General features: G+C 31.7%; 1 protein-coding gene across 1 annotated transcript; it reads left to right on the top strand.

Moving 5' to 3' along the window:
• LOC113868005 lies at window positions 1-938 on the top strand. Its single transcript, XM_027503554.1, has one exon. It carries the CDS (start codon window positions 231-233, stop codon window positions 936-938), a length of 708 nt encoding a protein of 235 aa, XP_027359355.1. The 5' UTR covers window positions 1-230.
• Window positions 939-15,565: the final 14,627 nt, after the last annotated feature.

Here is a 15,565-nt window from a genome sequence, read left to right as displayed (position 1 = left end):
GTCAAAAAAAGGCTAAACTGAACTCTCTTTAATGGCTCCTCTTCTTCTGTCAATTGTATGAGGAAATCTTCACTGAGATCATCACCAACTACAACCTAAAATAGATACATTTACACATTCTCACACAGCTAGATACAATACCCAACACTGTCTCTCTTATCTGCATCTTAAGGTACCCACCACAAAATCTCAATTATATACAAAAAGTAGTACTATCATTGCCATCACCAATGCTGCTAAGAAGTTCCATTTCCAGCACAAAGAAGTTCTTCCAAAAGACTATAAAGAACTTCAAGTCTTTCTTCTCACCAGGTTACCAAAGGCTTCCAAAAGCTTCTCCTTACAACCCCTTATCTTATTATGTGGCTGCACCAAGCGCCATAGACACCAACAGCAACACAAGTTATCAAGATATGGAGAAGTTGTACACTGACTTCAATGACCAATGGGAATCAGAAAAAGAGAAAGCAAGAAGAAGGATCAAGAAGAAAGATGCGTTGTTATCATCACCAGCAACAAAGCAAGAAAATAATGAGGTTTATAGTGGAAGTTACATTAGCTTGTCCAATGCAAGCCCAGCTCAGAAGAAGAATAAGGTGGAGAAAAAAGAAGAATTTGATAACCAAAATGATCAGAGGAAAATGACCCTTGAAAAGGGTAGGCAGAAAGATTCGTCATTCATTTCAATGGGTGTGAAAGAACACAGATACTGCATGGTGGAACAGAAGCTGAGGGAGTTGGAGATGTTGGACATGAACAATATGGAATATGTGTTGGACATTGAAGAGGTTCTTCATTACTATTCTCAACTCACTTGTCCAGCATATCTTGAAATTGTGGATAAGTTCTTCACGGAAATGTACTCGGAGTTGTTTGGTTCAGTGTGGACTGCTACACCTCGCAGTGTTAACTCTAGGCAAAAGCTGAGATATCAGTGAGAGGTTTTAGGTTTGTTGTTATTATTTTTTTTTTTTCTGTTTCTGAAAATTCTTATCCTCTCAAGATCATTCAACGCTTTCTTGAGTTGATTCTGCGTTTATTGACCTTGTGTTTCATGGATGGAGGATGATAGCTGTGTGTGTTTGCTGTGTGGAAATAATTTAATTTTCTTTTGTTCAATTGTTTCATTAATAATCCATTAACACATATTTCATTGACCTTATTATCAGATATTTTTGTTCTAAAATAGTTCATAATCCTTTCTGGATGTTGCTGTGTTTCATTAGTTGAGAGTACTTTTATCTGCTTAATATGTAGGAAGGCTAGGAACTTGAAGAAAAGTTTTAGGCCACACCTTTGCTCTTGTCTAACATATACTTGTTGCTACTTGTGGTTTATTCATATTTTTGCTATCTTTAAACGTGATAATTTAATATGTGGGTTTATTTATTTTTTAATTAGGAAAATATTTTTAATTTTTAATTTTCTCATAGTCTTTTATTATTTTGATTAAAAAACTGTTATCCTTTTACATAGAACTGGGAGTTAAGCATTGTATGTAAATTTAATGAACATTGACATATAAACATTAGACTAAAAACTGGAGAGATTAAATAAATTACTATATTTAAAGGTAGGGAAACAACAAATTATTATATTTATATGAAATAAATAGATATTTAATTTGGTCCTCATACATCATTAATTAACACATGCAGCATTCAATGGGCTTAATTTTGTACGGTTATCTTCAACTTAAGAAGCTCTTATTGGACACAATTTTCTTCAACCCAAAAGCCCCACGTTTAAGCAACTCATTGACCCAAAATCTATTACTTTGGCTGGTGGCGATCATGTTCAGGGTTGAGTAGGGGTGACTTCATGAGTTTTAATTTGTGGCAAATGCGAAGGCAAAAAAGTTTGAAGGCTCATAGTTCGTCACGAGGGAGACAAATTTAAGGTGTGATGTGTGGTATTGATGTTTGCTGTTTGTAGCTTTTCTCACGGCTTTTAAAATTAAATATATATTTTTTAAGGGCAGACTCATCACTAAGAAAGGTCTTAGTTATTTGTATCTTACAATTTTGTCTTTTATAAAGATCATAAGGTGTTTTAAAAGTTTCTGGGTATGTGAAACCCATGAATAAATATTTATTTCGATTACGAAGTACTCTCAACGGCATTTAAATTGTATTATAAGTTTTACTTACATAAAGTTCATTTTTCTGCCAACTTTGTTTACGATAACCTTATATTTTACACAATAATGGTAAGTACTTGTTACTTAAATATTATTTATTTTGGTCATACATTATTATTTTTTTAGTACGTATTAATTTGAAAGTTTTTTTTAAATAATTATTTTCTGATATTTTTAGGCTCGTTTAAATATGTGTGAGATTTATTAAATAAGGTATAAGATATAATTTTATAAATTTCAGTTAATAATAAAAACATGTTGAGTATGTTATAAGCTTTTTATTTGTCTAACATTTCTGTGACTACAAATCATCCATATGGGCCACTTCACAATGTACTAGGACTTTGATCTCGGTTTTGGTCGATCTCAAGGGACCTGAAAATCGGTTCTCTACTGCTTACAGATCTAATTCGAAGTCCATGTAGCCTACTGAATTTCTAAAGCCCAGTGCTCTGTTTTTAGATTCATGAACCGCTATACAATCACATATAATTTTAAGGTTTGTCAATAACTGGCTATTTTTCTTAGACGTGTTGAAAATGCTACTACATATCTAGTAGTTTTTGTATCTTACAACTTTGTTTTATACAAATCATAAGGGGTTTTAAAATATTTATGCATGAAAGCCATGCATAAACATCTTTTATTTTAGTCACGAAGTGCTTTCAATAGCATTTAAAATCCTATATTACAATTAAAAGCCATAATTTCGTGTATGACTTACAGTTTCTACACACACACACACACATATATATATATATATATATATATATATATATATATTCGGTTGAATGTTTGAATTGATTGTTGTTTTTTTTTAAAAAAAAAATGAAATAGGAAAAGCATATAACATTTTGTTAGAGATCAGACCCGAACACTTTTTTTTGGTAGGGTTATAAAACAGCCACTTGTATATGGTGTTCACTATTCATATGGGCCACTTCACAGTATACCAAGTCTTGATCTTGCTATTGGTTGATCTAATGGAATCCAGAGTGAGTTCTGGAAAATTATTATTTGTGCCACCCGATTTGTTACTTGTATTATTAGTTTTTGGTTTTTCCAGAATTTAAATTCGAGAAGAACAAAAATAAATAATACAATTATAAAAAAAAAGGTAGTATAGAAAAAGTAATCTAAATTATCAGTGTGTATAGATCTTACGATATGTTCAAAATATTTTAAGCCCAAAGATCTCTTATTGGACTCATGAAAGGCCTCAGTAGTAAGAAAGAAGAATGGTTTTTGAATGTTACACGCACAGCCATTTTCCATTTGGGCTTAAAATGTGAAGTGGGAAGCAATGCATGTGCATGCATGGACAGTCACATGGTGGAATTGGTGTGTGAAGAATGAAAGTAAAAGGTGGAAGAAACGTCCAAGAACATGAGGATGAGAGACTAGAAAAGTAAGTACAAAATCAAAGGTTTCCCACTAAGCATGGTGGATTCCATATTCCCCTATCATCTCCCACCTACTAATATCAACCAATTGAAAGAAAGCCACGTAAGGAATCCCAAAGACAGAGCCATGCCAATTGAAAGGAAGCCACGTAAGGAATCCCAAAGAAGATTCCACAGGTATCCCTTGATATTCCAAGAATATGGGGTCAATATCACTAACAAAAGTGAATTCCTTACCCCCCCCTACTGAGTTGAACTCTCCCACTTCAGCCAAAACATTAGGGGAATGAGGAGCTAAGACTTTCACTACTGTCTCCCTCAAATAGCTATGTTCTGGTAAAATGGAAGAGCTAGGGTCAATTTAGAGGGGTATACTTTCAAGGAATATTATCCTAGCTAAGATGTACTACATTGGATTTGCCATCATTGCCCAATTGACCTCATTGCTACCACACAGTACTACTCTCTAACTTTTAAGGCATTAATGCTCTTTGTACAAAAGCACTCAAAATGAAAAATATTTTATAGACGTCTCTTACAGATATAAGAATAAAATAGACAAGTCATAAAAGTATTAGATGATGTGACGCGATAAAAAAAAGTATACTATATTAAATGTGTATTGAGACTGTGAATCGTCGTTCCATCAAAACTTGATGATAAATTTAAGACTTCAACAAAACTTTTGAAAGACTAAATATTGTTGACCAAGATATTGGCTACTTGTGACATATATGGTCTACTCTATATCTACTCTCATTATCATCAAGGATACTTCATATCCGGCTAGAAATATATATTTAAGATTCTTTAATCGATCTGTACAAGTTTTCATCATGTATATTTTGTTTGAATGTAGGATGAAACATAGATGAAAGAAATAAGAGAGAAAAAAAAATGAGAAATAAAGTAAAAATAAGATGAAAAATATTAAATGTTGGATGAGTTGAAATTAGAGAGAAAAAAATTATAATTTTTTTCACTTGTTTAGATGAATAAAAAAGAGTGTGTAAATAAATAATTAAATTATATTAAAAATATTTATAAAACATTCAAATAAATTAAAATCATTTTTTTATTATTTATAAAAACAAAAAGAATTCTCTTGCTTGGTCGCTCTCCCTCTCTCTCCCTCCTCATATATCATTCACCTAATTTTGAGAGGCTTATTTTTGTGGTGAGATCCATAAAAAAAACACTTCTCTCTCTTTTATTTCCTTCCCTTTATGCAATCAAACAAGGAAAGTTTTAAGCTTTCTCTCTATTTTCTTCCCTTCTCTCTTAATTCTTGTCATCCAAACAGGGTGGTAAGGTGATCCTATATTAGTAATTGTTGGATATGATAGTTTACAAAAGATTACCATATTTTTAAAGCAAAATTCAATTTTTGAAATTTGTAGAAGATGATGTTGTTGAAGTGGCAAGTGTGAATAAATTTTTTTACATTAGATAAGAAAAGAGAAATTGAACAATATAAAATATAGTAAGGACTCAGTCTAATAATTTTGAAGTTTTAGATTAGATATAATATACAAGTCTATTTGAGTGGTCTATTTGTAACTTATTAATAAAGATGTTTTCAATATTTATGTCCTCTAATATGCATTAGTGTGTCTAAGGGACGGACTTAAGGTATTAAAGTAAATTGGCAATAGATTCACTCGATAAAGTCTTTCTTGTAATGTAGAGTTTAAACATGTTCAATTGATGAAGCTAACAGCAGTATAAATTGAAAAGATTATTGACAAACAATGACTCTAATGAAGTAGCAAGTGAGTAAAAAGATTATATATTATATGTAAGGGTAAAAAGGTTCAACAATATACAAGTGATAAAGAATCACAAATTACTAAGACAAATTAATAGCCTTAAGATTTTGATTTGGATATAGTATGTAAGAGTACTTATGCAGTTTGTTTGGTACTCATTGATGAAAATCTTCTTAATATTTAGGCCTCTGTCAACAGCGTGTCAATACCAAGACCCATGCTCGTGTATGGTACAATCATATATAGTTTAGAACATATGCATGCTTTGATTTGTCTGCAGTAGCAAGTTTGTTTTGTTTTGTACTGCTACATGGCTCGCTCTCTTTTTTTAACGCGTCCTTTAGTGTTATGATCGATGACAAATAACAAATTGAAGGTTATATCCCTCAAGGTGGCCGTGATAGATAGAGAGGTTTCACCAAAGTGGAAATAGAACGCAGCATCTTTGCTTTGGAATCCAGAACATGTGGAGTGAGGAATGGTGTAAATGATTCAACAAGACAAGTTGCAAGTGGTGTGGTCCATGGAAACTGTCCCTGGCTCTTGCTCAAGAGAAAGCCTCCAATGGAATAAGTGTACAAAGATGAGCAGTACCCATCTAGAAATTTTTTTTCCATGAAGTTTGTTTAAGTTATCTCGTATGATAAATGAAATTAAGGTACTATATTAAAATTATATCATTTTTATTCAACTTTTTTTAGACATTTTTATTAATACATCTTGGATAAGGTTATTTATTTTATTGGTAACTCGAAAAATTATTTTTGATTAAATTATAAATTTAATTTTTATAGTTGACACTTGTTTACTGACCAGTCTATATTCTTAAAAAATTTCTATTTTAATTTTTATACGAACATTTTATTACGTTATAGTTTCTGCTGTTAATAATATTAATAATGTTACGACGATTTGATTAAAATGTAACAAAATATTCGTACAGTAATTAAAATATAAGTTTTTTTAGTGTAAAAATTAATTCATAAACAAATATTAAAAATGAATTTAAAAAAATCATAAATTTTAAAAATACTAATAATTAATATATTTAAGTCAAAGATCATATATATATATATATAACTTACTAATTAGGTAAATAAATACATCACTAAAAAATAAAAATTTTACAAATTCATTTAAATAAAAAGTTAATTTTTTAAAATTGAGTAACAGTGTAATTTCACATCTCAAATATAATAAATATTTTATTTCTTATATATAAAAAAGTTTTCAAAGATTTATAAAAATTAATATATCATATAAAAAAATATAGACTTAATTAAGTATTTTGTCTATATTAAAGTTTCACAAACACTTAACTAATATACCTAAATACAAAGTGTGTAACTTCGTTAAGGCTCAAATCTTATTAAAACAAATATATATATATTGATATAGTTACATGTTACAAAATTATAATAAAAATGCTAACTTTGATATTTTATTCATTCTTTTAAAAGTAAAATAAAAGATAATATACAACTAAATAAAAAAAAATTATTAGTAAAATACAAAGTATTATGAAGGTAAAATCAAGTTATAATACATGTGTTTTTTCAACTAAATTTAGTATATTGTATTCTTTTAAAATTAAAATTAATTAAAATATATATTTAATTCTTATATTTGACATATTTATGAATTAATTTTTATACTTAAAAAAAATTATTTTAGTTTTTATCCTTAAAAAAAACTTGTATGTTATTTTCTGTATTTAAAATAACTAACATTATAGTCTATACATAATTATTTTGTTATTATTTGCTCCAATTCATTCTTAACGTCATTATAAAAGTAAAGAACAAAAAGATGCGAATTAAAATATGATAAAATATTTGAATATAGACTAAAATATAATTTTTTAAATATAAAAATTAATTCATAAAAATATATTAACTATAAGAACTAAATATATAATTTTATTATAATTTTTTTTATCATTATCTTTCTTTTCAAAAATACCTTCTCTTTAATCTTTATTTCACATTAAGCACAATTTTATTTTTAAATACTTAGTTACACGCACTTCCACTATCTTCTACTATTCATATATCCACAATATTTGTTATGACAAAATGATTAATTTTATTTTCTTATAACGTGTTAAATTTTAAAAGAGAAATACTACTTAAACCATCTTTATTTCTATTACAACGTATTATTTACTTAGAGAGATGAAAAAAAAGTGATATTCGTGAATGACTCATTGCTTACATAAGCAACATGAAAAATAAAGCTGATCGACAAATTTTTATTGTATTTTACGATTTCAAAGCAAGGAATTATGATCTTTGACATGTTATTCTTATACGACAAAATCTAACAAAAAATTCTTACAATATAAGATAAAATAAAGAAAAAAAGTGTGCAAAAAAGATAAATGATGTAATGAAAAGAGATAAATTTTAAAAATATTATTAAAATCTAATGTACATGTTTCATCACATATTTAAAATGCTCTTTCTATCTCTGAAAGTAACGATTATATATCTTTTCTATATTCTCTTTAGACCCATTTAGGTAAGAGGCTTGTACACTTTTTTTTCCTTTTTAAATTTTCAATAGTGGAAGATAATGGTAACCTACGTAAATGACGTGACAGAGAAAGAGAGTAGCGAAGAATCTTTGGTTGCATATACGTGTATATCCCTCTCTTGTTTTTCTTCCTTCCTTCTTTTTCCATCTCTAATGCTTCTGACGACTCGTCATGCTCACACGCCTGCATGTCTTGCCCTTTTCATCTACACGTAATAAAGTTGAACACAGGCAAGTTCCGTTTCCATGCCAACCTTGGCAACCATTGTGCATGTGACCATTTTCCTGTGTGCTTAAATTTGGCAAATATCTCTTTGTAGAGGAACATTAAGTACCCATAATTTTGCTCTTAGGGCTATCAAAGCAAAAACAATCTCCTAGATTCGGGACAACCTTGTTTTAGAGTTTACTTATACTTGCTTATCATGCCAAACCTCTATACCAAATCATGCAATATCATTGTTAGTCACATCAAATCCATGGAAGTTAGATTGCGTCCCAAAGCTTCCATGCTTAGTTGATAGGTCAGGTTTTCACTTTGTGATTAGGGTTTCCATTCTCTTTATTATGTCTCGTGAAAAATGATTGTCTTGCATTACTTTTTGTTTATAATATTTACCCATATATTTATTGAAAAAAAAAAAAAACACTTCTCTGTTCCCATGTTTATTGGGTGAATTAAAAAAGTGTGTAAAGAAACTGTAACGAAAAAAACATAAATTAAAATAACTTTCCTTTGTCTCGGATAAATTTTCATTTACCCATGCATAATGAAGATTATCATTTTCTTTTTCCTTTACGTTGTTGGCTTTTGCTATGCCTTATTCAACACATTAATTTTTTCTCTCTAATTTTTCGTGCCTTATATATGTCAAATGAATATTAATATTGAGCTATTCATTGTATAGGATAGCTCTTCATTTAAATTTTTTATTAAATATCAAAGTATATAAAATTATTTAGATTTGTTTTATTCGGATCTCATGCATGTTACATATTGTCTCTTCAATAGTGCTTCTCCACCCATCAATAATAATTATAATCTATTATCATTGTGCGGATTTAGCTCTTTAGGTCTCAAATCTCGTATCACCGTCATATTCATTCTTTCCCCCTAAAATTAATTTTTTATTTTATTGTCCTTTCAGTAATTAATAAACGAATAATTATAAATTTTAATAATTTACATATCATCAAAGATTATATTTAGAATGATATATTTCATAACACGATCAAAACTATTAATCAATTTGGGATTTCTGAAGTGGTATTCATATTAAATTATTATTATAAATATAAAACTAAAAAATCAATATTATGAAATAATATATTCAAGTGTATACTTAGAGTGTTTGCTTATTCGGACCAATTAATTTAATAATAAATTTAAAAGGCCTGTATAATCGTTCAATTAATTTATATTATGATGAAATTGTTTTAATATTAATAATGTTGTTTTTATATAAAATTACCTTATTTATAAAATAGTTTTAAAACTTGAAATTTCTTCTCTTAATTATATTTAATAATATTTGAATCACTACTAAAAAGTTTGTATATACAGACGAATTTTTAAACCATTACAAATGATTTTTGAAATTACAGACAGATTTAGAGACAGACATAAACTGTCAGTGATATCGTCATCAGTAAAGAATTATAGATAAATTTCACAATCCGTCTGTAATTCACAGATAGAAACATCTGTCTGTAATCTGTCTATAATATATTTTACTATTATTAGTATTTTTTATTTATATAGATAGTTATTTTTGACTGTTCCTGATTATCACAATTTATAAACATAATAACAACTATAAATTGGGCATCTAAACATTTAAAAAATATTTATAAAATATAAAATATAAATGTTATTACAAAGGAAGACAAAAGCATCCAAATAAATACATTTAAAAATAAAATACAAGTCTTCATCATGAATAATCTGTATGATCATCATCCGAAGGAGTATATCATCAGTAGACGAGGAGTCGGAAGAGGAATGATGCATGAAGGTGAAAATCGGTAGTATTGGAGCTGGTGGAGGAGGAGGAAGAGGTGTGGAGCTGCTTGCTCTCATGAGCTCAAAATAAGCATGCATCTGCATATGCTGTTGCTTCATCTGCTGCTGAACCTCCCTTTGCATTCTCGATGCCGCCTTCTTCTCTATCTTCTTCTCCATTTTCTTTGCCCACTTCTTCTTCCATGCACTTTCCTTACTCTTCCACATCTCCTCATTCTGCTTCTGGAGTTCTTCATTGAAGGCATAGACCTGAGTGCGGACCATGTCCTTCATTTCCTCAGATGCAAGAGAAGGGGCATCTCTAGTGACAGATGCAGGGAACATGGAGTCTGCAAAATGGCCCCCATGCCATAAATGCGACCTTTATAAAGGCCACCCACTATCTGTGACTACATAGCATTCTCATCTACTGACTCTGGATCTTGAGAAGATACCTCCTCAAGCCTTTGAACATAATCATTCTACAGTTCAGTTCAGATAATTAGATATTAGTTTGGAGAACTATTTAATAAATCACTAATAGTGACATATAGTATCAATATATTAATGACTTACATATGTGGCCTAAAATCGTGTATCAACCCACAGGTTTTTGTCCTGCCTGCGAGTGTGTGTCTCCTTAAACAACTCTCCAGTCGTAGGTGGTCTCTTTAATGACTTTTTCTGCAATTCGAAATAAATCACAATCTCAAATATGAAATTATAAATAGAGTAAACTGAATTTTAAAATCACATACCAAGTTCGCCTTAGTGTCAACCGAAGTCGTAGACCCACCAGTATGCAGTGATCTCCCTTTATTAGATGCCCTATTTGTCTTGTTCTTTACGAAGAGAGTTTTAAACTCATCCGTACCCCAATACTCCTGCAAGGCATGAAGAAAGTTGGGTGCTATCCAATTAGCAGTAAAAGGGTCCTGACGAGCCTCAATGTATATCTGTCTTAGTCGCTTTGCAGTGCGACTCTTCCAGGCCTTGCAAATCATTTTTTCATCCTGGGAGAATGGAGAAGTTGTTCTACAAAAACACAATTTCATTAGAGAAGGTACAATCAGTCATATGTAATTACACTTAGTTAAAATTAATTCACTATTATTATCTTCCAATCTTTAAACCATTCAATCTTTATATCCTTCGGCACCTTTGCAAAACTTGTGTAAGGCGCATCAAACATCTTCTTAATCGTATCTGTGACCTGGTGGAGACCTTTCTGTGGTAGTATCCAACTGATAACACAATAAATCAAAACATCAGGACTAACATTCACATAAAATACGCAATGTTTGACATATTTTGAAGGAAACTTACTAAGTGGACCAATCTCATCTCAAAGTTTGTAACGATCTCGATGATGTCTGGGTCTGTGATGACTGCTGCCCACTTACAACTGGGACAACAATGGATCCCTCTCCTGTGCCCTGTGTAGTAGGTGACTGTGTGGCCTGTGTAGTAGGCGGTGCAGAGTGTGAAACTCGCTGTACTGGAGGGGGAGGAGCAATATACCCTGGATTTGGTACCATGATAATTTCCTCCTGTCCCCTAACCTGGGAAGTCTGCATTATAGTTGGTGTGGAGGTCGAAGTGGGAGCCCTGGGTGAAGAAGTGTTACCACGATCAGGACGCTGAGTAACACCCTTCTTATCTTTACCTGTCATATCTGAATCAAATATAATATATGTTTAGTGACAAATACTATAATCGCTATAAAATATAATTAATATTTGTGATAACTCAATATAAAAAATCATGGAAACATAATAAATTGACAAACCTACTTAATTTATCTCATTTACTCTGATAGTTCAAGACTACCTTCATTATCAGTCGATGAAAGTTCATCCATAAATCTTTCCTCCTCATCTTCAGTCATGTCATCCAATTCATTATTTCTCAAAACTTGGGTAGAAAGGTCAATTATTTCAATTTCATTCAAAGGAGAAGATAAATTTGGATGGACAACAGTGTTTATTACTACACATGAAGGGATTGAGTCATCAATTTGATATGCATCTTCATCATCTACTTCATCACTTTCAATTCGACCCCTTGGTTTAGTTTTTATTACAATCCTCCAACTTTTATTACATTTTCCAGGGTAAGATGAGAAATATACTTGTCTTACATTTTGTGCAATGATGAAAGGGTCAAAGCCTCTAAATCTTTTAGTATGGTTAATCTCAATTATATTGTAATGGTTATGTTTACATGTCCCTGCTGGGCGTGTTGGATCAAACCATTCACACTTGAGTAAGACAATCCTTTTTATGGTTTCACCAGCATATTCAAGCTCAACTATTTCATGAAGTTTTCCATACCAATCACAGTCATCATCACTTTAATTTCCTCTCACACTAACTCCACTATTATCTGTTTTTCTCCCTTTACATGATTCAATGGTTTGGAATTTATACCCATTAACAAAGTAAATTGACCAACAATATGCTTTATTTTTTGGACCTCTGGACAAGTTATATAGGTCAAGATTTGTGATACCATTACTAGAATCACGCACCTACACATACCATTAAATATGTCAATTGATTGAATACAGAATAATATTCAAAAGTCGATAAACTAAAATGTTAGGAAAATTTCATGATGTACATAACTTTTGAACCATGATGGAAATTGATTAAGGGATTCGTGACCATATAATTGTTCAAAATATCTGTAAACATTGCAACATCATTAATTAGATTTGAATCACCATGATCGAAAAAAGTCATTAAAGCAATCATAAGTCACTTATGTTTTGAATTGTTGAATTTCATCACAATTTAATAAGATGTGCAAGTGTGCGGCCTCTGATTCATCACCTAAGATCCATCGTTCTTTACATTTCCCAGATACATGACCTGGTTGGTTGAATATAGATAGAGTTGACTCATTACTATTTTCTCCCCCATCATTATTTCGACCAACCCGAGTTCTCCTAGATTGAACATGAGATTCAAAATAGTATGTGCAAAACTTTGATGTCTCCTTTGATATATATGCCTAGCATATGGATCCTTCCACTTGAACTCTATTTTTTATAGTCCTTTTGAACCCTCCAATTTCTCGTTCAAACGGATACATCAACTTGTATTGTACTAGTCCACATACACGTGCTTCATACGCTAAGTGTATAGGCAAGTGCTCCATGGAGTCAAAGAAACCAGTGGAAAGTATTCTCTCTAATTTGCACAAAATTACAGGAATATTTTTCTCCATAACTAATAGATCTTCAACCCTAAGAGTAGGTGAACACAGGTCCCTAAAGTACTCATTTAACTCAGTCAATGGCTTCCAAACATGGTTTGGTAGTTCCCTAAATGCAGCTGGTAGAAGACACTCCATGAATATGTGGCAATCATGACTTTTCATCCCAAAAAATCTTTCTTGTTCAACATTCACACTACGACCGAGGTTTGAAGTGTAACTGTTAGGCATTTTTAAGTCCTTCACCCACTTACACACATCTTGTCTTGTGGTAAAGTCAGAGTATAACTTGTCTTTGGCTTTGACCATCGACCATTTGCAAGTTGTTCCAACATCAATTCAGGACGCTTACAATATTCTTCTAAATCTTGTCTTATCTTTACATTATCTTTAGTTCGATCAGTGCCCATTACAGTATTCATGATGTTGTCAAATACATTTTTTTTCACATGCATCACATCTAAACAATGACGAACTAAGTTATCCTTCCAATATGGGAGCTTCTGGAATATACTTTGTTTGGTCCAATTATGTGTCATCCCATAACCAGGAAACCTAATAGATTTTCCTACTTCTGTTATTTTTGGCAAGTGTCTAACTCTATCCCATACTTGATGACCATTTAAACGGACGGAAGGGTCTTCATTCTCAACAGTTGCTTTCCTAAATTTGTAGGCTTGATGCCTATAAGGATGTTCCATATCTAAAAATCTCTTATGGAAATCAAACCATGAATTTTTTTCCTCCATGTTTTAAAGTAAATGTCTTTATATCCTCCATACAAATTGGGCATGCTAACTTCCCTTGAGTTATCCATCCAAACAACATTCCATAAGCAAGAAAATCATTTATCATCCACATCAGTGCTTCCTTCATGATAAAATTTTGCTTTCTTGATAGGTCATAAGTTACTACACCCTCACACCATAACTCTTTCAACTCATCAATCAAAGGTTAAAGGTATATATCAATTTTAGCCTTTGAATTTTCTGGACCAGGGATTATACAAGTCAAGAATAAATATAGATTTTTCATGCTCATTTCAGGAGGAAGATTAAAAGGTGTAACCACAATAGGCCAACAAGAATATGGTTTATTAAATTGATTGTTTAGAGCGAACCCATCAGCACATAACCCTAACCTTACATTTCTAGGATCGGATGCAAACTCAGGATACATTTGATCAAAATGTTGTCAAGCCTCACCATGAGATGGATGAGTCATTATCACATCACTCTTTTTATTTTCAGCATGTCACGTCATGTAATGTAACACCTTAAATTTAATTTCCATAAATAAGAAATTTCGTAAATTTTTTAGATAATAAAATTTTCATTTTTAATTCAAGTTTCATTAACCATTTCAAATAAAGGAAGGAGTTACAAATTATATCAAACAGTTGCTATAAGACTTATTCAAATACAACAGTTTTTTAAAATAATATCCTAAGTCTTATAGCAGTTCTATCCACCCTTTCACTGAATCTGGTACTTATCGTCTTGATTACCTGAAAAATGAATGTAAGGGTGAGTACTCTACACTACCCAAAAATACACAATCAACGTAAACTCTCACCTCCAGCACATTTCTAATACATTAAACAAATACAATCACAGGCAGCATTTCATATCCATAGGTACAGTACACAAAACTCGTGCATACACACACACCAACCACACTCACTCTGGCACTGTGATCATAGATTTACACTATGAATGGTCACCAGATACCCCCGTCTCACGGATACCACGTGGGCAGTTGCTCAGCAAAGATATCGGTCAGAGGTCTAGTCAGGAAGAGAGTGTGTGGCCCGTGGTGCACCCATTCCGCAGTCGGTGTCACCACCACTCCCTCTTCTCCAAGGTATTTCTACCGTCTTCATCTCCCACATCCGCAGTGTATCGCTAAACCATTCACAACACATTACAACGGCGCTAACACGCCCATTTACACATTCCATTCACGCATGCAGTAATCATGCTTACACACTACACATAACCCATAATTATCGTTCACATTACACGGCCCTTGAGCCTACATTTTCACAATATTCATTCAAATATACGGCATAAGTACTCATACTCATTCTATCACACAACATTTACATACAATCCACATCTATCAATTTCGGATCAACACATATCATGTTCATATATCACGGCACATGTCTCACATTACATTTCTCACCAATTTCCTACCCACTAACTCATCCATAACAAAATATTCAGCAAAATAACAACAATTCATGCACAAAAGAGTAGGATAGAGTCCTCCCTTATCTTGGATTGAAGACCCACGTCTGAACTCAACTATGGAAATGCTCCCACACGACTTTCGGCCTAAACACATGGAAGAATTCTAAGAGAACCCCGAAAATCACCAAGAACAGAGAAAGGGAAGGAAAACAAAAACCCTAATCGTTTAAAACTCACCTTCAAGCGTTTCCCATACAAATTCGAGCTCCAATCTCGCTTCCCAACGACTTTAGAGGCAAATA

This window comes from Abrus precatorius, unplaced genomic scaffold, assembly GCF_003935025.1.
Source record: "Abrus precatorius isolate BTA unplaced genomic scaffold, Abrus_2018 Scaffold5, whole genome shotgun sequence".
NCBI classification, from domain to species: domain Eukaryota; kingdom Viridiplantae; phylum Streptophyta; class Magnoliopsida; order Fabales; family Fabaceae; genus Abrus; species Abrus precatorius.
The sequence above is the reverse complement of the archived record's forward strand: the minus strand, read 5'-3'. Positions and strand labels throughout refer to the sequence as shown.